Genomic DNA, 22173 nt, shown 5'->3' with positions numbered 1-22173 from the left:
ACGTAAAGGAATATAACTCACTACATGTGTGAGCGTTCACAGTTCCCACCTTTCTACCAAATTTGGTGCAATCGTTACGACCATCTCCGAGGAAAATGCATGTCACGGACAGATAGACAGACAGACGGACAGGCAGACAGTAAACCGATTTTAATAAGGTTTTGTGTTTGAAAGTCTGACAGTAGAGCAGGTGATAAGCTTTCCTGAAGACCTAAGGAAAGTTAAGCGATCTATAAGAGACCAATCCTGCGGATCCACTAGCAATCCATAGTAGCCTAGAAAGTCTACGTCTAACATAGGACTAGTAAAATCCGCTACAACAAACCCCATGAGACGTTCGTCCAAGCCCCAGACTTACGCCTACTTGCCTGCACTCGTAAGTGTATATGGTTGAAAAGTTTGCCACCACTAGTTACAGTTGATGCGGAATCGGTGTGTACACTTAATACACTTCTTTATCGGCACGAGAATAATAATAATAATCGTTGGAAAAACAATCCACATTGTATCAAGACCTTGGAGTGTGCTTGAGTACTTCATTCAAGACCTTAACGGCACACTACAGTACATTGTAGGAGGCAATGTGGAGAGCATTACGTTCGCTCGAGATTTGACATACTCATTCACAGCTGAGTCGACTGGTGTTAGACACTCAGCCACGATAAAAAAATTCCCCTGCCACCAGTGAGATTTGAGCCGTCCACCCGGGCACGGCAGAAGAATGATTATTGCATAAAGTTTTGCTATTGCTTTTATAGACTTTACCGGCTGGATCTTCCCCAGCCCACCGCAACCTATTGAGTCGGATTTTATTCTGTATTGCGGATCACTTTCTCCAGGGCGAGGTTAAGGAGGACGCATGACAGAACATCTCCTGTCTTAGACCGTTGTTTATGTTGAATGGTCTCGAGATCCTTCTGCTTTTATCTGGCATCGCACGTTGGTCAGGGTCAGCCTAGTCAGTCTTACCAACTTCGTCGGGAAACCGAATTCTCTCATGGCGTGTAAAGTTTTACCCTGGTTATGCTATCATAGGCGGCTTTAAAGTTGATGAAGATGGTGCAACTGATGCCCATATTCTAGCAGTTTTTCCATCGCTTGCCGGAGAGAGGAAATCTGATCTGTTGCTGATTCGCCGGGAGTGAAGCGTCTTTGGTATGGGCCAATGATGTTCCGGGCGTATCGGGCTATCCAGTCTAGAAAGATTGCGGAGAACATCTTATAGATGGTACTCAGCAACGTGATACCTCTATAATTGCTGCACTGCGTGATATCTCCTTTTTTATGTATGAGTCAGATAATGTCTCTTTATCGGTCGTCAGGCATTGATTCGCTGTCCCATACCTTGGTGTAGTTGGTCACCTCCATATTGAACCAATTCGGCTGTAATTCCATCGGCTCCTGGCGATTGTCCATTCTGTCGGAAATCAGATTTCCCTCTTTATCTCTGCAGAATGAGCGTCGAGGTGTATAAAGCTTCATCCTGCGGACTTGTTCGTAAAATTTCCGCGCCTGACGCGGTTGTTCCCTGCACTTTTCTAGTTCAGGAGTTGGTTCTTCAAGCTTTCTTTTTTCCGTCTGTGAAGCCACTTCTCCGCTCGATGTAGTTCTTGATAGGTCTTTGCGTATCACCGCGTTCTATTACTCGATATGCTGCTGTAGCGTCCACGCCACAAAAGTATACAACAAATAAAATGTATCAAAACTACGTTAAACATAAAATACGAACACTGTACACACCAAAAAATAAATCTAATTATCGCCATATTTATTCATAGACTGGTTTCTCAAAAGCAATCATTTTATTTTTATCGAGCTTCCTCATACAACATATGCATACACTTTCTAATCTATTGTTTTACGGGAACTTGCTCGAGACATATTTAAACAATATTATACACCGGGTTCTTATTTTCCATTTTTCTCCAAACACATGCATCAGCATCCATGAATAACAGACACTTACAATACACATGAAATTGAACTGTATAAAGGGACTTAGAAATGTTAAAATGAGTTTAGTTTTACTACTACACCGAGATCGAGCACATCAATTCGTCGAGCGCGCCAAGTTCCTAATTTGATATCTCGCTATCATTCTCACACTCTGTAAAATCCCAATCCTGTTATCATTTTTATAATAAAGTTAAACTCGTGTGCTTATAGTCTTGATATAAGTTCCATTGAGTAGTTCTTATAGCATAAAAGTGTAGAATTTTACTTATTTACCGTACCATACCTCCCAAACTGCATTCTTCCGTTCCGTTCCTAGCTTACATTCATCGTCGAACCAACCGTTCCGACTTTTCTTGTGCCTGGGGCCAAATATATTTGTGGTCATATCAATGAAAACACTCTTCAGGTGATTGTGAAGATCATTTGTTAATGCTTCATCTCCGGGACATCTATTAGTTCCAGTTACTGCGGCATCCATTTCCCTCTTATGGAAGTTACGGAGGGCTGTGTTATGGATGGCTTCAGTATTTACTCTCCCCTGATTGTTAGAGGGGATTCTGGGTGTTGTTGCAATTCGAGCTCGGAGCACTATGCCAACGAGATGGTGATCGGAATCTATATACGCCCTTCTATATGTTCTGACATTCATCAAGGCTGAAAGGTGGCGCCGTTCGATCAACACGTGGTCAATTTGGTTGAAAGTGGTCCCGTGTGGAGAGGCCCACGTTTGATTGTGGACGGCTATCGGAACAAATTAACTACTTAACAACCATTTCGTGCGATACTTCTAACTGAATAATCCGCAGTCCGTTCAATTGCCTCGTAGAGGTATCCTCCTCCGACTCTCTAGTCTCCTCTGTAGGGGGGTGAACGTTTATGAGGCTTACATTTCTAAATTTGCCTCGGAACCGCAGAGTGCATAGCCTTTTGCTTATATAATATTTTCAAAGCCGATAACAGCAAGTTTCATTTTTTGGCTGACTAAGAAACCCTTTTCCGAACACTTGGTTTACTGGATGGCCACTATAATATATGTTATAGTGACTCTTCTCCAGGAAAACGGTCCCTGTCCAACGCATCTCTTACAGTGCTGTTATATTAGCCTTGTATTTGGACAAGGTATCGGCTAGCTACTTGGCAGTTCCAAGTAGGCACAGGGAGCGCACGTTCCATGAGGGAATGCATAAATCGTTATTCCATTGTCGTTGCCGGATTCATCGTTGTATTATCAATCCAGTCCGAGGATATTTTCGTGACTTCGTAGCGGTTTGTTTTCCATGTGAGGTTTGTGAGCCCTACCCAACGCCTACCGTGGAAGACCAGCTGATACAATTTTCTCGTATTTAGGACCGAGAGACTCGCCTTCATCCTTCTCCGCCTACAGTTTTCTATTAAGAAAGAACTCCCAGCGATCACTACGTGGAGGTGGAGATAGGGTTTGGTAGTAGAGCTGTTGGTGTTGGTTCAACAGACGTTTCCCAGGTTTTATGCTCTATCGTGGATACCAATCCACATTTCGCCCTGGGATCTATACTACCCTTTGCCTTGGTAAGTATCTCCAGACCTCCGAGCCGAGTTTTGCGCCGAGGTCCACAAATTCGATATCCCTAAAAGCTGCCTGGCGTCCTGGCCTAAAATATTGCTCCATCCGAGGCAGGGTCTGCCTCGTCTTCTACCATCGCTATTTCTCTTATAGATTTTCAGGGCTGGATCATACTCCCCCATGCGGATTAGCTGAGCCGGATTTTATTAACAACCAGACGGTCGTTCTCTCGCTCACATGTTATGTATGCTACGGCTACGCTTATCTGGAAAGGCGCAGGTATGTTTGGGTTTCCCCGCAAACCAAGTACTTTCAACAATCATTTCGTGCAACACTATTGGCTGGATAGTTTTTTGTAAACGACGGGAGCCAACGTATCGCTCGAATAAAGGCAGCGTCGCTAATTGGCTATTAAAATTTTTTAAGTATGAGTTTGATATTATATCTGGGACGATTTCGGGAGTAAACTCTACTCCCTCATACAAGTTATCCTTTTCCGACTTTCCTCTACAGGACGTGAACGTCAATGAGGCTAATATTTCGCAATTTGCCTCCTAAACGCAGACTACATAGCTGCTCACTTATGTTTTCAAAGCCGATAACAGCTGGTTTCATGTTTTGGCTAACTAGGAAACCTACTCCGACCACATGGTTTACCAAATGACCACTATAAAATATGGTATTGCGGCTTTTTTCCAAGAAACCGGTCCCTATCCAACGCATCACTTGCGACGATATTACCGTGTTATATTGGGACAGGTTATCGGTTTGCTTCCCTTCCTTTTGTGCAGGAACTGCACGTTCCATTAGAAAATGCACAAATCATTAGTCCGTTTTCGATGTCGGCTTCGCCGTTGTGTTGTCCATCCAGTCAGAGGCTCCGTGTATGGTTGTCGGCCCTACTCAGCCCTTGATGCCAATCCACGTTTCGCCCCCCTATACAACACTTTGACTGCCCGAATTTATATTTACATCAGTTCTACTGAGGCTTCACCAAGCGAACATTGGCCGTCTACGAATGAACAATTGTTTTCAGATGACAATATGCTATATATAATCAAAACATATATGAAGCTTCTTAAACGCCATCCTAGCTGATGCGCGGCAAAATTCCTTGAGTGGTTAGTTTCATTTCGATCTCAGTCTAAGTTACTAACTGTCCTTCGTTCGAAATAATTCCCTGAAAGTTCTGTGGGATGTTGTGGGAGTGAAGCTAGAGGGGTCCTTTATCCCGGTCGCCAGTCCCATGCCCAATGCGATCCACTTCGTCATTAAATAAAATCCTAGACAATGGAAGAAGCCTTTTTAAAAACGTCTTCCTTGGTGCCACAAAATTATGAGAACAACACTATGGAATTTTATTAGTTGAAATTCCTCATTTATAACTGTAGATAAAGTAACTCAGATAAAGTTAGCTATTAAAGTTTCTGTCAGGTAAGAAATATTTTGAATGTGAATTCTAATATTTACCTTATATTTTCGGTATCAAAGTTTAAAATGATAGAATTGCATAAAAATAGCAACAACAGTCTAATATATTCGCCAGCAATTTCACGAATAAAATTCATTGCCAATGACATGAAAATAAACATGGTATATTCAAGCTCTGCTTTTTCTTCTAGACTTGTCTACAAGGAATTGAAACCTAATCAAAATAATAGTTTTATGAAAAAGGAATCTCGAAACTCAAGGACATATTTGACTGACAACAAAACTGAAAATCCAGTAGCTTCTGCACATACAAATTTGCCTCCATTCATATCTAACTGTACCTTGACTCCCACTATCTAAACTGTTTGACGTACCTCATAAATTATGGATTCATACTAGATCATAGTCAAACCCAGTTGATTGCAATGAAAGGAGCAGTAATTATTCCTTTATAAAAGGAAACTCAAATAAAACCTGTCCACCTTATATGTATCTGAATTCTTTTATAATGAATTTTCTTCAATTATTGAATTCTATCAAAGAACTATAATCACTCAATCGATGCTAATTGAGACGGGGCAACTTTCTCCATGATAATGATGTAGATTCTTACGTTGAACCCGTTTGATGACGGCATTAGCTTGGGAGCTACATTACCTTCAGGGCAGTCGAGCTTCTAAGAATAATGCAATAATTGCTCTCTGTTACAGTTACAAGATGGATTGAATATTCTTTGAATGCGTGAAGTAAGACAACTATAAAAGCTGGGCGGATTGCTTGATTTAGCATCAGAAGCCATCAACAGCTCAAAGGAAGAATCTAACGCAGTCCCTTTGTTGGAAGCATAAGACAGATACAAATATGAAGGTAAAAATCCAAAACTAACTCAATTCAGTTGCTTTTCGAGTAAAGATTCTTTTTATTGTTCTTATAGTTCGTCGTTGTCGCAATCGTTCTTGCTGCCGTCTTTGGCGTTGAATGCTCGGTCATTATTCCAGGCCTTTCCTATACAGCAGTTAGCGGTCCAGGCATTATCGCTGCTGCCCCTGGTATTGCTACAATCCGAGGACCAGCTGTTGCTCCGCTTTCTGTTGCCATTGCTTCTCCTGTTGTCGCACCGGCTGTAGTTGCACCTGTTGTTGCTGCCCAAGGAAGCTATGTTGCCCAAACACGTGGAGCAGTTCATGTCGCTCCATTGGAGGGTCATGCCAACTCAGCTGCCTCAATCAACCTAGAAGCTGCCCCAGGAACAGTTTAAGGTCGCATCTTTTCAATTTCACTGGAAGTACAAAGGGTCTCCATATAACCGCGGTGATGAAAATGATCATGTTGTGTTCTTATGATAGTTTGTTACGAAATAAATGTTAATGAATCAAGCAACGTTACCAATGGCATTTCCTTTTATTCTGTGGTATTTACCGGGATAAGTGCTGAATATATTATATAAATGAACTTGTTCTGCAGGAAAAGGAACAGACCTCCAGTTGTTATATGGAACTATGGATTCTAAGCCAGGTTTGGGACTTCGACTTTCGAGCCTGATTTTGAATTTCAGTTGGTATTTGGTGAATTCAAAGGAGCCGGATACTTCCAATCTCCTTAACATCGATTCAATAGCTAACTGACTTGACTTTAGGATCTTCTTCACCACATTTGAAATTTGCTTGATTTACATAGATTTAGACATGCATTTATCTAGCTTGTGTAGGTAGACCTCGCAACATTAATTTCAAAAGGAATTGAACAGAAGGTGAACAACCCATAGCAATTGGATGACTTGCATACCACAAAAGATTAAAGAAGAAGCACTTAAAAGTCGACAGTACATCATTATAAACATATGTCTACGCGGGTATTTGTTAAGATTTATGGATATTGACTACCATTAGTTCGTTACTTTCATTCCCCCCCCTCGTTAGCGGGAAGGATCACATCCCAAGTCTTTTTTAAACTCGGTGGTGAAGTTTTAAAATGCATTCAAAATATTTCCGGCTTGCGTAAAAGGCAACTAAAAGGCAACTAAAAGGCAAAGAAATATATGGGTTGGTAACCACCCCATTTAAATTTTTAAGTACTGTTATTACCAAAACATCAAGGTTACAAACCAACATCACCACCAACCAAAGTTCTCGCCCAGAGAGGTCATTGCTATGTATTCAGGAAGTCTCGTTTCTGCAGGCAATGGCACTACATTTAATGTCACTCGATGCAGTAGCAGCACTAAACCACTTTCGCTGGTTTTTCCCAAATCTGAAAATGACTCTTCTGGGCCAATGTTCTCTCTGCGGCACTATGTGAAAGTGATCTCCACCATTACTCAAATGCTACAAGCCTTTATCAGTTTATATCTACATCGTACAATCGGGGTATTCTGGGCTAATACAGACAAAATATGAAAAGTCTTGATAAGAGAACGAATAAGGAAGGGCGATTACTAACTAATTGCCATCGAATTGCATCAACTATCCCAGGATGACTAACGAATAGGTTGCCGTAGAACTATGCGACACAGAAGAGTAGTAGCGGATTGCAAGTTTCTCTGAAAATTGTGGAGGGAGTCAAAGGACATTGGCAGGAACCGCCTATGATGGCGCGTAGATATGATTAGCGCGCTGTGTAGTTCATTGGTCTACAAGTTGGCTGAGTGTTCTTGTTTCGGATCCCTTGTATAAAAAAATTTCGAATGCTGCAAATCCTGCCGCGCCACATATTCCTCGGAGACTTGGGTTCTTAGCAAGAAGAATTGCGAACTCTTGGCCGCGTTCGAGAGAAGAATCCTCTGAAGAATTTTTGGCCCCCTACATGAGGATGGACGATTCCGTAGCCTACATAATGACCAAGTTTATGAGCGATACCATGACACACATAGGTTACAGTGGGCGGGTCACTTAATTCGTATGGATGAGGATGATCCAGCCCGGAAAATCTATAAGGGCAATATCTATGGTAGAAAAATAAAACGAGGCAGACCGTGGTTAAGATGGAGCGATGGCGTAGGTCAGGACGCCAGAGAGCTTTTAGGGATATCGAATTGGTGGACCTCGGCGCAAAACCGGGATGTCTGGAGTTCCTTATTAAGGCAAGCCTAGACCGGATACCGGTTGTTGTGCCGTTGATGATGATCTCCGCCATCAAGGAGTGGTTGGAGAGACGGCACGGTGAGATTAATTATAATCTTACTCAGTTTTCCACGGGGCATGGAGGATATCGCCAGTACCTCTTCTGGTTTAAACTAGATACCTCACCCGATTGTCCAAACTACGATGGTGTCCCAGAGGACCCAGAGCTAAGGTTGTCCAAGGTTTGTGGAGGAAAGGAAGAACCGAGGGGGTGGTCTTAGTGGGTAAGAATCCCACACGCGGGCGTGTCAGGGCCAGTGTCTTTTGAAGATTTTCACCTACTCAAAAAAACAAGCACTTAAGTTGCCAATGACCTGGGCAGTCCTCTTGTCTCATTTTGCCAAAAGTTCTTCACGAGAAACCATCTTAATTAGTTGTTCTCTTTTATGGTTGCATATGACTTCACGTTCCTTAGCAAGAACTACAACACTCTCGAAAGCAACATCACGGCCACGGTTCTGACACAGCGCGATAAGCAGACGCCACGCACAAAGCTCCCCGTCTTTGTATCTTTGGAAGAAGGTTATGATATAGCTCCTTGCCAAGAGCATCAGCTCACACCTCTGCGCTGCAGATAAGATGACTCCTGATAGCACCCAAGCACCAGCACCCAAAATGAATGCCATTAGCCCACTTAGGGTCGATGATTTGCTCGAAAAAGCTCATCTTTGAGTCGAGCGTCAATCCAAGCTACCTAAAAGTTGATTTCGACTCGATTATCGACTCACCGACCGTTGGAAACCTTCCAGTGGTCCGACCCTTGTATGGATCCTTGTGCTACCACCGACGTGATATCCATCCTCTTCTGAGCCTCTTGCGTCTTATAAAAAGGCGAACGGTTCCTCAGGTAATCGTTCAATATCCGTAAGAGATAGTTCAACAGGTGGAAAGCATCGTTTAGTGTGTCTAGAATGTCTATCCAAAGGCATTTCCGACTTCAAGCGTTATGAGGATCAGCTCCCGTTCAGCTCGGCAGCTGTATGTCTCTCCTCGAGGCACGGCATCCTGGACTTGCTTTATAGCATCCGCTGGTGATTTCCCTGCCCTAAAACTGAACTGTCGTGCGAATGAATCTGCGGCAACACGTATCGCTTCAGCGTGTCTACATATGAGCACTTTTCCGGCAGTGCCAAGCATACAAAGTGGTTGGTATGTCGACAGCAGCTCAAGGTCGCCTTTCCCTTGGCTAATCAAAGCAAGCCTCGCCATCTTCCATCGTGAAGGAAAAAAGCAGTAGATCCAGCCGATGCTGGTGTACTAATGTAGTTTGCACACGTCTGCCGGGCTACCGTCCATCTATTCCTAGCCTCTTCTTGTTTTCATAGATAGGAATGCCTCTTTAAAAGAGAAAAGTGAGCAGTCATAGCGGCCATTCACGCTGATGGGATGGGATGCGCTGGGAATTGAGCCCGTTTAATGGGGTCTGTCTGTTCAGCCTAAGTTAACAGGGTTTCCGCGAAATCCCTGACTTTTAAGGCACAAATTTGTAATCGAGTCCCCAGCGGTCTCCATTCACCTCCTGAGCCAGGTCGTACCAGCAGCAAAATTTGATTCTATTTATTGCGCTGCGGAGTTCCCTTTTAGCTGATCTGGAATTTGCCATTGAAATATATGTCTTTTCTTGGTCGTTTAAACTCTGTGCTGGGGTTTGTTACACTCCTTACGGAGCTCATCGGATTCATAACTAAATCTACGACAGTGTTAGCTATAGTGACACCATAGGAGGAGGAATTTTGACATATCTCCTGGTATTTACCTTCGCGACGTTTCACGCACAAAAAGAGCACTGGGGTGGCGCGCACCGATAGGTCGCATCAACCATTTTAAATCCGATGTATTGATGGCTGCCTATCGAGAAATCTTCAAAAACTCGCCACCTGTCGACCAGCGACACCAGTGATTCCGACGCAAAAGTTACGTCCAGAATGCTTCCCTTGGTGGTTGCAAATATGTGCCCATAATTTAAGAATCTGTAACATTTGGTGGGGGGGGTCTGAATTCGTATCTTTCATATTACCCAACCAATTCTTCCTTTCCCCAGTAGTGTTAGGCAATTTCCACGGCAGCGACTTTTTGGCCTCGGGAGTTTTCTAAGATGGTATTAATCCGAGCATTGGTTGCCTCCGGACATTCGCGCTTGATGACCCTTTCTACTTTACTGTTTTCTATGAAGTAGATCCTGGGTTTTCAGGGTTCTAGGCGCGCAACCAAAGCTTTCTCTCCCAATAGCCTCTTGGCCACCTCAAAGTAAATATTCATTGGGCAAATCACATATTATGGTCAATTCTGTGATGAAGTCTAATCATTACCTAAGTTCATGTGGGGAGTGCGCCTATAAAAAGCACGAGTCGTCAGCTATTCAATTATACTTCAACACGCGGTTTCGAAGCAGAATCTTACTGATGGAAGTATGACAGCTAGTGAACGTAAGACTGTTTAGAATGCCGTACGTATACAGATGATGGCCGCTGGATGATCCTCTCTTCATATTTGCGTAAGCTGCAGTTTGGAATAGTCAACTGAGCAGTAATGCGGAATATACAACGATACAATGGAAACCATCCTGAATTTATGTATAGAGTGCTTTTGCTTCGAAAGCAGGACACCATTAGTTAGCCGTCTCCTAAATGCTTCAATTTCAATGCCCGGTAACAACATTATTCACATGTGGATTTTCTATTGGATTGGAGCTGCTTTCGACATGGCATCCCATTCTCTACTCTTTATGTTCGAAGAACACAATCTGTTGGTTGCCATGCTGATGACGATGAGAATTGGAGCTAAGAAAAGGAGTGCATCTAATTGTTGCAGTCGTCGGGGCTCTTCATCCCATTTTGGGCATTGCCCTTCAGGATGTCACTCCTGCAACCATCTTGATCAGCAGTGACGCGCTCTTCTCTTCAAGAGAGAGAGAGTTTTCCTACCGGCTTTTGTCCTTCTATCCTCCCTTCGAATACCCGGTTTCGGTCGTTTATACGCTAAACGTGACCATGCATGCGTACCGAAGTTTTATTAATTTGGAAACATCAGGGTCGCCACATATTTGGAGAAGTTCATGATCGTATCTGATTCACCATTGGTCGCCCTCTCGTTTAGCTCTTATTATTCAGGATTCTTCTCTCGTAGGTATTGACCAGGTTTTCCGAAGTTTGCGTTAGAGTCCATGTTTCACATCCGTAGCATAGAATAGGACTTATTATCTTTTATATACTCGAAGCTTTGCTTTCCTGTGTATGTAGCTGCTTTTGAAACCTTTAGGATTGAGTAGAAGGCTCCGTTTGCCGACTGAATTATGCCTTTTATTTCATCAAATTCATTTCCATTTTTCATCAGTTGAACGCACTGAAGTTGTTTACATTTGCTAAGTTGTACTAGCCAGTACGTTATATTTTATGTAGTGGGCGACATTTTTCTCCTTTCCATCATAATTTGCATCTCGTTTTCATTAATTCGTAGATTAACTAAAGTTTACTCTTTTATCGAGGTTTATAAAAGCCTCCTTTGCCGATGTGAAAGCTCGCGCCTTGATATTTATATTGTCCGAGTATGTGACGATTTAGCACGGCTTATAAAGCAGCGTGCCTTTTGAGTCGACCCGAAACAACTCCAGTGCCAGACTGTTTTAGTATTGACTCTAACCTGCGCCGTTGTGTGGGACTGGAACTCCCAAGTCAAGAATTAATTTTTATATCACATTTCAGTCAATATTGCAATAACCGGTATCCGGTGTAGGTCTACCTTAGTAAGGAACATACTAAGTCAGGCCTAAACCGGATACCGGTCATTGTGAAATTGATGATGGCTGTCATATGCCCGCTCCAAATTCAAGAATATTTGGTGGACATCGATGTTGAATTTCCAATCGAAAACCTAATTCTTCTCTCTAGATTTTTTGTGAAGATTATACATATAGAACGTACTAACTAGTGAAATGCCTCCGTAATTGCCACATGTCAACTTGTTACCTTTTTTGTGGATAGAGAAAATTATATTCTTTGGTTGCTATTGCGGTATCTGTTCGTGATTTTAGATGGGGAGAACTAACTTAAAAACCTATTTTATGGTGCATAGGGCGCTTGATTTGATGAGTTCAGCGGGGATCTATGCACGGAAAGATCATTTTTAAAGCCATCATCGCTTGACATTTCTGTGAAGTTTGGGTGCAATCCCTAAGCGAAGGATCCGTGGACCAGGAAAGAGGGAGTAAGTTGCTCCCCATTTGCTCCGGTCCAGCATTAAGTTGATGCGGACTTAGGACCCCATCGTTCTCAAAATATCATTTCTAAAGTTTTGTGTGAAACCTTAAAAATGATCACCTTATTAGAATCGAGTCGATGTCTATCTGTCCGTCTGTCTGTCTTTTTTTTTTTGGCGGGAGGAAATCCATCATGGATACGCATCTGGAATCTAGGACAGGCATGCCTGAATCTTACCGACTAAAACCTCGCATATTTTCCCCGCACTCTACCCGCGGGACCACCGTTTCGGTATTGCTTCACGGGACTGTTCAGTTCTTAACTGTTCACTCCAAACGAGCTGCTACCGCTTTGCGTTCCTTTCTATGTCTTCGCTATACTTCTGCTGTTTTTAGTTAGTGATGGTTCCGTTTCACCAGTGCAACTACCGTTATCACATTTTCCACCGTAAAACGGTTATTTAGTTCTGTCTTAAGCTTTCTCCTTGAGCTTTGAAATCTGGGGCAGGCGAAGAAAACGTGTTCTGCATTTTCGGCTGTACTTTCACACGTAGGACAATCGGGCGATTCATCTAGCCCGAACCTATAAAAGTAACTCTTATATCCACCGTGTCCGGTTAAGAACTGAATCAGATCAAAACTCGTCTCATCGTGGTTCTGCATAGTCCGCATGCTTATGTCTGTGATAAGCCTATGTGTCCACTGGCCATTTTCCGCTTGGCCCCATGCTGTTTGCCATGCAACCAGTGACCGCAAACGCTCACTTTACTTGTTTAGGCTCTTTTCTTGATTTTCGTACAGACGACTTGCCTCATCGGTTAGAATATCTACCGGGATTATCCCCGCAATCACGCATGCTGCCTCATAAGATGTTGTTCGGTAGGCGCATCATGTTCGGAGAGCGCTTAATCGATATGAAGCTTGAAGCTGTTCGCAATTTTCTACGATTTTTGTCGCCGACGCACACACTGGTGCCGCATATAAAAGTACAGAGCTGGCGTCTCGCGATAAAAGTAATCGTCGACTGTGCTTCGGGGTGCCTACATTTGGAAGCATCCTTGCCAGTGTTGAGCTGATAGTCACCACTTCTGCCCAGTAAGCTTTAGGTGGGGTTTAAAGCTCAGCTTGAAGCCGAATATTACTACCAGGTATTTCAGCGATGGCTGAGAACTAACAACATGCGCCCCGATGCGAAATTCAACAGTTTTCTGTTTCCGTCGCTTTGTAAAGAGCACCAACTCCATCTTGTGTTCGGCAACCTCCAGTCCGTGGTCTTTAAGCCAAGACTTGATCGTCCGTATAGTCTCGTTCGTATATATTCATCGCATATAGACATATACTTCGTCGGGGTGATTGGATGTTATGACAACAGCTTGTTTAGCTACTGGAAGCCGTAAAACGCCATTATACATTAAGTTCCATACCAGAGGGCCCAGAACAGATCCCTGGGGAACTCCTGCCGTTATTACACTCATTTTCGACCCTTCGCCCATATCATAAAGTAGCTTCCGCTGCTGGAACTAATCGAAGAGTATATTTAGTATGTCTTTTGGTGTGTGTGCCGCGATGAGCGCTTCGATGATATGATTCCATCTGGCAGAATTGAACGCGTTCTTGATGTCAAGAGTCACCAGTACGCAGTATTTCCCTTCGTCGCAGGCTTTTCTGGCTAGTTCAAAAACCAATTTGGTAGCATTAACCGCTGACCGAGCTTTCCGGAAGCCAAACTGCTTATTCGATAAATAACCTCCGCTATCAAATAATGGATATAACCGATTATAGAGGACCTTGCCTATTGTATTCAGAAGACAGATCGATCTATAGGTTGTTGGTTCACCTATCGGCTTACCTGTCTCCGGGATAAATATAAGCTTTTGTATTTTCCACTCTGCAGGGAAGGACCCTTCTTCAAACATACTTGGTGCCATTCTCATTGCCAATTTCAGCACCTTGTTGGGGATTCGATCCATGCCTGAGGTTGCGGCATCCCGGACCTTTTTCACTGCGTCCAAGGCTTCGTCTGTGGTTACTGGAATTATGTCTGTATGCCTGTCTGTCAGTCTATCTGTCACAGCCGGTTTATTCGAAAACGGCTGGACCGATTGTCACGAAAATTGAAAAGAGTATGTGATCTGTTGTTCCCTTTACATGCAGCAAGTGGCGCCATTTTGTATTAAGTTTAAGGGGGGGGGGCTCCCCATGCATGTGAATGGAGGGTGCAACATTTTTTTTCATAAAATGTCATGTGGGGTACCAAATTAAAGGGCTCAATTAGAACTTTTCGAAACTGATTCCATATTTGATATCGGGTGAAACATAGGGGAGTGAGGGCTCAAAATATGTCCCCCAAAAAATGTAACAGGTCTCGTTTTCAGAACCTATCCAACCGAAAAATCTGAAAAAATGCAGTGGTGCATTTCTACAAAATCTAGGCCTGAAAATACATCCGGTTCCGATATCTGCACAAATAAAGTTAATAATAATATTTCCACATTTTAGAAATTTACCCGATAACCCCCCTTATGTCCGTCCCAAAAGTACAAAATTTGGCATGAGTGTAAGGGATAATAATAATGAAGAAAATCCAACTATTATTAACAAAGTTATAGGGGGTGAAACTTTGCCATTTTTTGTGAATTTCATGCATTCTACAACACGTATGACGTCATCATCCCATATCAATTCGTCAATACTACAACGAAGCAAGTTCATATGAATGAAGTCGCAAAGAATTATTTTGTTTTAGTTTTTTAGTCATTTCTGCCAACGTTTCCATTACGCTTGGCCCTAGTTCTTGTGAGTTCTGATGATTGACTTGTGTATGAGAAATTTAAAGTTCTTTGAAATAAGAAGCTCATCTCTCACATGATTAGATTAGATTAGAGTTTTTTTCTTATTTGCAAATATCAAGATGATTTGAGATGTTTTCGCTTACATAAAACTAGGTCATTTAAGGCAGACTTTTATTTCAGCGTACATATGCAACGCATGAGCCTTGGAAACTATACTGACTAGATTAGCTCTAAGTACTTCTCCAAAAGTCTTATCTGTAACCTAGTTTGAAGTTGCTTTCCCTGATTTCTGATTGAGAACATTACCGAGTCTCGCAAAGAGTATAATGTACCCGCCAGGGAAACGGTGTTTAGTATGATGCTGAGTTCCGCTCTACATTTATGATACGTTATCAGAGACGGACGATTGATTCTAATTTAATTTCTCCAAAACAAAAAGCCCCTTGGTCTGTCTCTCCTAACGTTTGGCGCATAACTACCAAAACTTCCAAGTATCAAAAGCCACTTTGATTTTGGTCGGCGTCCAGGTCCAGGGAACTTATAGGATGCTGATTCACTCCTACTTTGGACGGGCGAGATTCAACATGAACTTGAAGCATATTCAAGGCGGAAAGAGCCCAGTTTGGGTCTAATGCGGCAGGAGCAGGTGTAACTTTATTTTAGTATTAAAAGAAATCACTTACAGGAAGAGGTAAGGCAGCACCTGATGGATTACTTTTACCCTAGACAAAAACGTTAGTCCTCATTTAAAAAAAAAAGGTTTTCTCATGAATGAAAATAGTGGCAGACAATTGAACCCATTCCTCATCAAGTGGATGCACATTCAGGACTTCTAGGAACCCCATTCCGCTTTTTTCAATACGTTCCTTTACCACTAAGGGTAGGTAAACTACCTAGAAGGAAGATGCTAAAATAAAGTTTGACGACAATTCAATTCAAATATCAGACGCGTCGGTTGATTTAGCACAGATTGTGGACTTTTCATACATTAGTTCATACATACTTGTGCAGATCTGTACCCGAAACTCAAGTCAGTCTAGTGGAACATAAAGGTCTTCAAAAATTGTCCCATCCTATTTGCAGCAAATCAGGTAAACATTGGCTTCACCTCCCATCATCATTTTCACCACTATTCATCTACCTTTTGAACTAAGATACAACTGATTAAGGAGATCTCGTTTATTGCTTTGACTTATAAATAATTTTCTTAATAAATTAATAAGAGAACACAATCTTGGCACAGATTATCAATGGCATGCAGGATCAAGATAAGAAAATATTTGTATCCTTAAATAGTTCCGGGGGCAGGCTGCAAATTAATTGATGCGGCTGAGTTTGCATGTCCGTCTAAGGGAGCAACATGCACTGCACCACGTGTTTGAGCTACATAGCTTCCTTGAGCAGCTACAACAGCTGGTGCAACGACTGCATGAGCTGGCGCAATAGCAACCGCAGCTGGAGCAAGAGGGCTAATAGCGGGACCTCGAATAGTAGCGATTCCTGGACCGAGAATTGTTGGTGCAGCAGCGACCAAGGTAGGACCACTTACGGCAGTGTAAGAAAGGGCTGGTGCAAGGGGGATGATTGAGCACTCAATGCCCACAAGGGCAGCAAGGATGACTACGGCTGCGGCGAACTGAAAACAAATTGTTAATATTTTAAGAGTTAAACTACTTCTTTAATTATGCAGAGTTTCAGTTATTCACCTTCATCTTTGAATTCTAGAAAATTTTCACTTCTCTTGGTAGATCTTGCGATTCTCCCAGCTGTCGATGGTTTCTGATGCATGATGGCCAGCGATATTCAGCTTTTATACTAGTTAACTGATCACGCACGCTTAATGAAGTATTCCGATTTCATTTGCAATACAATTAACTTATTACATTATACCAAAAACTTAATCCAAGTATAACAATCTGTTTATATCCAGCAACATTATGGCTACAACTAGAAAACAGGTTTGGATGAAAGAACACGGGATTAAAGTAGTCGCAGCGATCTCTGCGACATAATCTAGAGTTATAATACTGAGCACAAAATTATTGCTTTGAACTAATCCTCAGTGCTATCAAAAACTTTATTAAATTAGCCAAATAAAAGGATATAGAAGTTCAAAGTAAATCCTTTTTGCATTGTTATAAAAAAATTAGTAGAGTTTGTTCATTAACAAATCGAATCTGAGCCACACTCTCTCAAATAATGTTCTGTCTCATTTCCAGTCATAAAAGGGGTAGTCCATGGGCTTTTAACGCGATATAGCTTCAGTTTCTCTTGGTCAAGACGCTTTAGACAAATCAGAGAATACTTATCAAATATCCATCAAATAACATTTGGTTTACGACGGTAGTATAGAAAGGACCAACACTTTCTCATTTGTTCAATAAATTTCCACCTTAGTAAGATAAAGCATTCAATTATAAAGTTCACTTAGCAATGCCTGGTATTCCTCGTAAAAGGCTGTGAAAAGTCTGACAAAATCTAATCGCTGAAGCAGGAAAATGAAGAATGAGATCGATGCAGGAAAAAGCAGGCAATCCTTTCCTTAGCCATGGAAGGTTCTAATTAAAAAAATCCATCAACTGTGAATCCAACTGATCACGGATCACCAAAAATATACCTGACTATGATTTTATCACAGGATAAGTGAAAACGCTACCAAAAAAGTTGATTTGACTCTTGAAGTAATGGAGTTAAAATTAAAACGCTTTCATCCGAGAAGAAAGTGACAAAAGTCAGGACAATCACCACCTGAAGCTAATTCTTATCGACTGGCAGTTCTGCTTTCAATAATGGCATACGTTTTTCTAAGGGGCTGTTGAAAAATATATATGCGGTTGCTACAAACCGCAATGTGAGGCATAACTATCAAGGATTTTCAGAGAAGCTTCTTCTTATCCTGGACCGATCTATGCCGCGTAGCTGTAAGGCGACCCACTAGCTGGCCATCTTGGAACAGCGGGTTCTATTGCATGGTATAATCCACAATGAGGTTATGGTCCTTCTTTTATATGTGACCTATCCACTGCCACTCCCATATTCTCATTAACACTTCCACGGATATCCGGCCCGTACGCCGATCTAGTCGGTCATTAGTTATTGTTTTAGGCAAAAATACACTGCAGCTAGACACAGACATGATGACATGACGTGGTGAAATTTAAAAGCTTCTGAGTAACAGTAGTGCTCATGTTCTATGTAGTACTCCCACACAGTACCACAGAGAGAGAGAGAGAGCACTAACAGGGAGCAGCCTAATCTTGATACGAATTTTAATAGCTGCATTTTCAGATTTGGAACAAAATAGAAAAGCAAATTTATGGTTGTTGAAGCGTTGAGCGGCCGCCGGTCAAAGGGCAGTATACCTTCCAGGTCAAAACGAAAATTAGTACACACTATACACCATAAAACCTGGGATACACCTGTTGAACCAACACCAACAGCTCTACTACCAAACCCTTTCTCAATCTCCAAGTGGTGATCGCCGGGAGTTCACTCTTGATGAAAAACTGCAGAGAGAGAAGGATGGAGGCGAGTCTCTCGCGCATAAAAGCGGGACAAATTGTACCAACTGGTCCTTTAAGTTGGGGGTTAGGCAGAGCTGATAACCCGAAATGGAAAAAGAATTGTTAAGAAACCACAAAACAAACCTCAGACCAGCTGGATTTTACAACGACGAAGCCGAGAAAAAAAACGGACTAACAATTTTGGCTCCCTTTACAGATCGAATTCTACCTAGCAGCTAGTCAATGTCCTGGCTAATGTAACAGCGCTACAAGAAATGCACTAAACTGATTTCCTGGAAAATATCAACTGTAGCAAATATTATAACCTCCATCCTGTAAACCATATCATCGGAGTAGGTTTCCTAGTCAGCCTAAAAATAAAACATCCTATTATCGGTTTTGAAAACATAAGCATTTGCGAGACAAATTTGGAAATATAAGCCTCATTAAGAAACTACAGAGTCAGAAAGTCAGAGTCTTCCACGAGGCAGTGAAAAGATCCATCAAAATAGAACCCGTATTTATGCAGTTTGTCAGTGGCCATAGCTGACATAGAAACAAACACCAATGATAAGGGGCTGCGGGTTATTCAATTAGCAGTCTTGCACGCGCGGAAGACGGTCCAAAAATTTACATGGGTTTCTCCAGACGGGACGACTTTCAACCAAATTGACCACGTGTTCATTAAACGCCTCCACCTCACGGCCTTGATGAATGTCAGAGCATATACAGGCTCCAGCATCCGGGCTCGAACTATGACTCCACCCAGAATCCCAACTGCCAATCAGCTGAAAGAGAAACCTGAAGTCATCCACCACAAAGTGCTCCGTAATACCTGCAAGGAGAAAAAGGATGCCACAATACCCGCGGTTTGAGGAAGTCTTGGAGATAAAACATCAACAAATGATCTTTACAATCATCCGAAGAGTGTTACAATTGATACGCGGTAGATACACATGGGCCAAGTGCCCTTGGGGCGACCCACTTGTCGGCCATCTTGGGAGAGTGGATTCCACTGTATGGCATAGCCTGCAATGCAGTTATCACCCCTCCTCAATGTGTGACCTATCCACTGCCACTTCCGTCCTCCTATCACATCGCATACGAGTGCCAAGGCTGAGCGCCGACCAAGTTGGTCGTTTAAGATAGTGTCAGTCTAGCGTACTCCGATGAACTTGGAACTTTTGAGTAACAATTGAATTCACTGTTCTACTCCCATATAGCAACACAGAAAGAACACTAGCAGAGAACAATCCCAACTTGATCTAAGTGTTGAGATAACTGCCAGATTTTATATAGAGCACCGAATGCAGTCAAACTGAAAACCTTGATGTCATCAGCGTACTCGAGGTGTTTGAAGAAAGATGTCATCGCCCATTGAATTCCTCCACATTCACACACGGCAGCATGGAGAACATTAACGATAACGAGAAGATAATAATATCGTTGACAGGATACAACCCTGGTGGTCTCCGCTTTGAACTTCAAAATCCTCCGAGATTTTACCTCGGTGCAGCGCGTGACATATTGCGCCATCATATGTTGCTCTGACAATAGTTATTACTTTCTCCAGAATGCCCTCCTAGATAGAGACCTTAAGATATACTCCCAGTCCACGCCATTGAAAGCTTCCTCGAAATCGATGAAGAGCTGGTGAAGCGAAGATATACATTCGGCGCACTATTCCAAATATCCGTAGGGTGTTGATGTGGTTAGTGCAAGAGCATCCGGAGCGGAAACCAGCCTGCTCTGTGTCAATCATGCTTTCGAGATGTTTTTCGATGCGTTACAGGATTATTTGAACTACTATCTTTGCCATGGTAGGGAGCACGCAGATACCCCTTCAATTGTCACACTTAAAACGGATGCCCATTTTTGGAATCTTACCAATTATCGTCTTCTTCGGATTTCCAAGATTGCGGTACGAGAGGATGCAGTAACTGCCGCGATAAATAACTCTGTGGGAAGATCTTAAAGCTCAGCGGCTTTACTCCGAAATGATTTCTATTCTGCTTAGAAGAAAAGTCCGTATCAACATATTACGGAGACCAGTCATCTCATCCACCAGAACCCTGGTGAAGTGTTCTTTCCACCTCTTTAATTGTTCATCATCGTGAATGACAAGTCAACCGTTAACGTCCTTCACAGGACAATTGAAACATTTGCAACTCATATAAGCTCTTTCATGATGCCGTATATAGTTCGGAAATCATTGAGATCTGCCGCATTTTCCACTTCCCTGACCAGCGCAATAGCGAATAATTTTTTTTATCACGGCGTGCACTACGCTGAAATTCCCAGGATTTTGCTCGGCTGTCACCAGAAGTTCGAGCGCGCCGCCATTGCTCGTAGCCTAGTAGAGTCTTCAATCACTTCACACTTCTTCACATCACAGTACAGACAGTCTGATGTTATGACGTCCTTTCAGGACGTGGCGGATGACCTATGCAGCACGCAAGAAAAGAGAGAGATTTTTGATGGCGGCATCGATATTCTTAGGGTTGTTACTCAGTAAATCTGCCGCTCGATCAGCAAGATAGCTCTCCCACTGTGACAATTGGGTTGTACAAGCGGTCGGTGCTGGATTTAGGGGTCGCAGCTCCCCAGCCTTGCTAGAAGTGGCAGACGCAACACGCAAGTGAACAAAAGCGACCATCAGATAGTGATCCCTTTCGAGGCCGATACTAGCGCCTCTCTTCCTGAATCTACTGCTGATCGCGAAGTGGTCGATCTGATTGCTCGTATGGCGTCGGTCAGTTGAAACCCAATTGACCTTATGATAGGCTTTGTGCTCGAACAGTGTGCTACTAATGACGAGGCGGTGGAAAGTGTAGAAATCCACGAACCTTTCCCCATTATTGTTACGGTCACTATGACCTTGCTGGACATTCAGATCACCCATCACGATCACAATGTCACCATCAGAAGCCTTGCCTTGAACGACATTTAGTTGCTCATAGAAAGCTTGCTTTGGACGACATTTAATTGCTAATAGAAAGCATCCTTCTCCGCTACGTCGGAAGTCTCCGATAGTGGGAACCATTGTACAATTGTGATGCTCCTCAACCTAGATTAAAATCTAGCAGTTAGAAGTCTTCAGAAACCGGCTCCCAGGTCAAGAAAGCGACCGACACCGGAGACGCGTCTGGTACTACTTCGCTCTCTAGAATACAAAGGCACATTGCCGCAAGAGGGAGAGGAGTACTCTCCAGAGTCGCACCATCTTACTTTGCCTTGTTCCAAAATGTCTAGTTTATATCGCTGGAATTCCCGCTCAAGTTGGAGAAAACGAGCATCTTGAGCACCTTCGCTACCATCCAGAAACGAATCATAGGTCGTTTTCGATAGCCACAGGTCGTTACCGCCAGGTCAGTCCCTATCCAACGTTCCAGAATTTGCAGGTTGCTAGCCCACAAATTTCTATCACTTTTAGTCGCCTATTACAACAAGTAGGGAAAGCTTTGAGTGTATTCTTAAGCCCCCAACTAACGGGGGACCACATATAAGGTTTTGATTTACACAAAACCTTAAGAAAGGTCTGAAGGTTGATTTCAAATGTAAATAAGCAAGTTCAAAACCTCGATCAATCATTTTCATAGTAATTAGTAATAGTAGTGTTCATTTCATAGTAATT

At 42.6% G+C, this 22173-nt stretch overlaps 2 protein-coding genes across 2 annotated transcripts; one reads left to right on the top strand and one right to left on the bottom strand.

The window, feature by feature from the left end:
* The first annotated feature begins 5637 nt into the window (after positions 1–5637).
* On the top strand, positions 5638–6315 carry LOC119661307 (adult cuticle protein 1-like). The gene is made up of 2 exons (XM_038070599.1): positions 5638–5797; positions 5865–6315. The coding sequence occupies exons 1-2, from the start codon at positions 5792–5794 to the stop codon at positions 6186–6188; spliced, it is 330 nt and encodes a 109-aa protein (XP_037926527.1). The 5' UTR covers positions 5638–5791; the 3' UTR covers positions 6189–6315.
* A 9885-nt stretch (positions 6316–16200) lies between these two features.
* On the bottom strand, positions 16201–16897 carry LOC119661196 (adult cuticle protein 1-like). The gene is made up of 2 exons (XM_038070418.1): positions 16743–16897; positions 16201–16672 (listed from the first exon to the last, which is right to left on the bottom strand). The coding sequence occupies exons 1-2, from the start codon at positions 16746–16748 to the stop codon at positions 16325–16327; spliced, it is 354 nt and encodes a 117-aa protein (XP_037926346.1). The 5' UTR covers positions 16749–16897; the 3' UTR covers positions 16201–16324.
* Positions 16898–22173: the final 5276 nt, after the last annotated feature.

This window comes from Hermetia illucens, chromosome 1 (assembly GCF_905115235.1).
Source record: "Hermetia illucens chromosome 1, iHerIll2.2.curated.20191125, whole genome shotgun sequence".
Classification (NCBI taxonomy): domain Eukaryota; kingdom Metazoa; phylum Arthropoda; class Insecta; order Diptera; family Stratiomyidae; genus Hermetia; species Hermetia illucens.
Note: the sequence above shows the minus strand (reverse complement) of the source record. Positions and strands in the feature narration are given on the sequence as shown.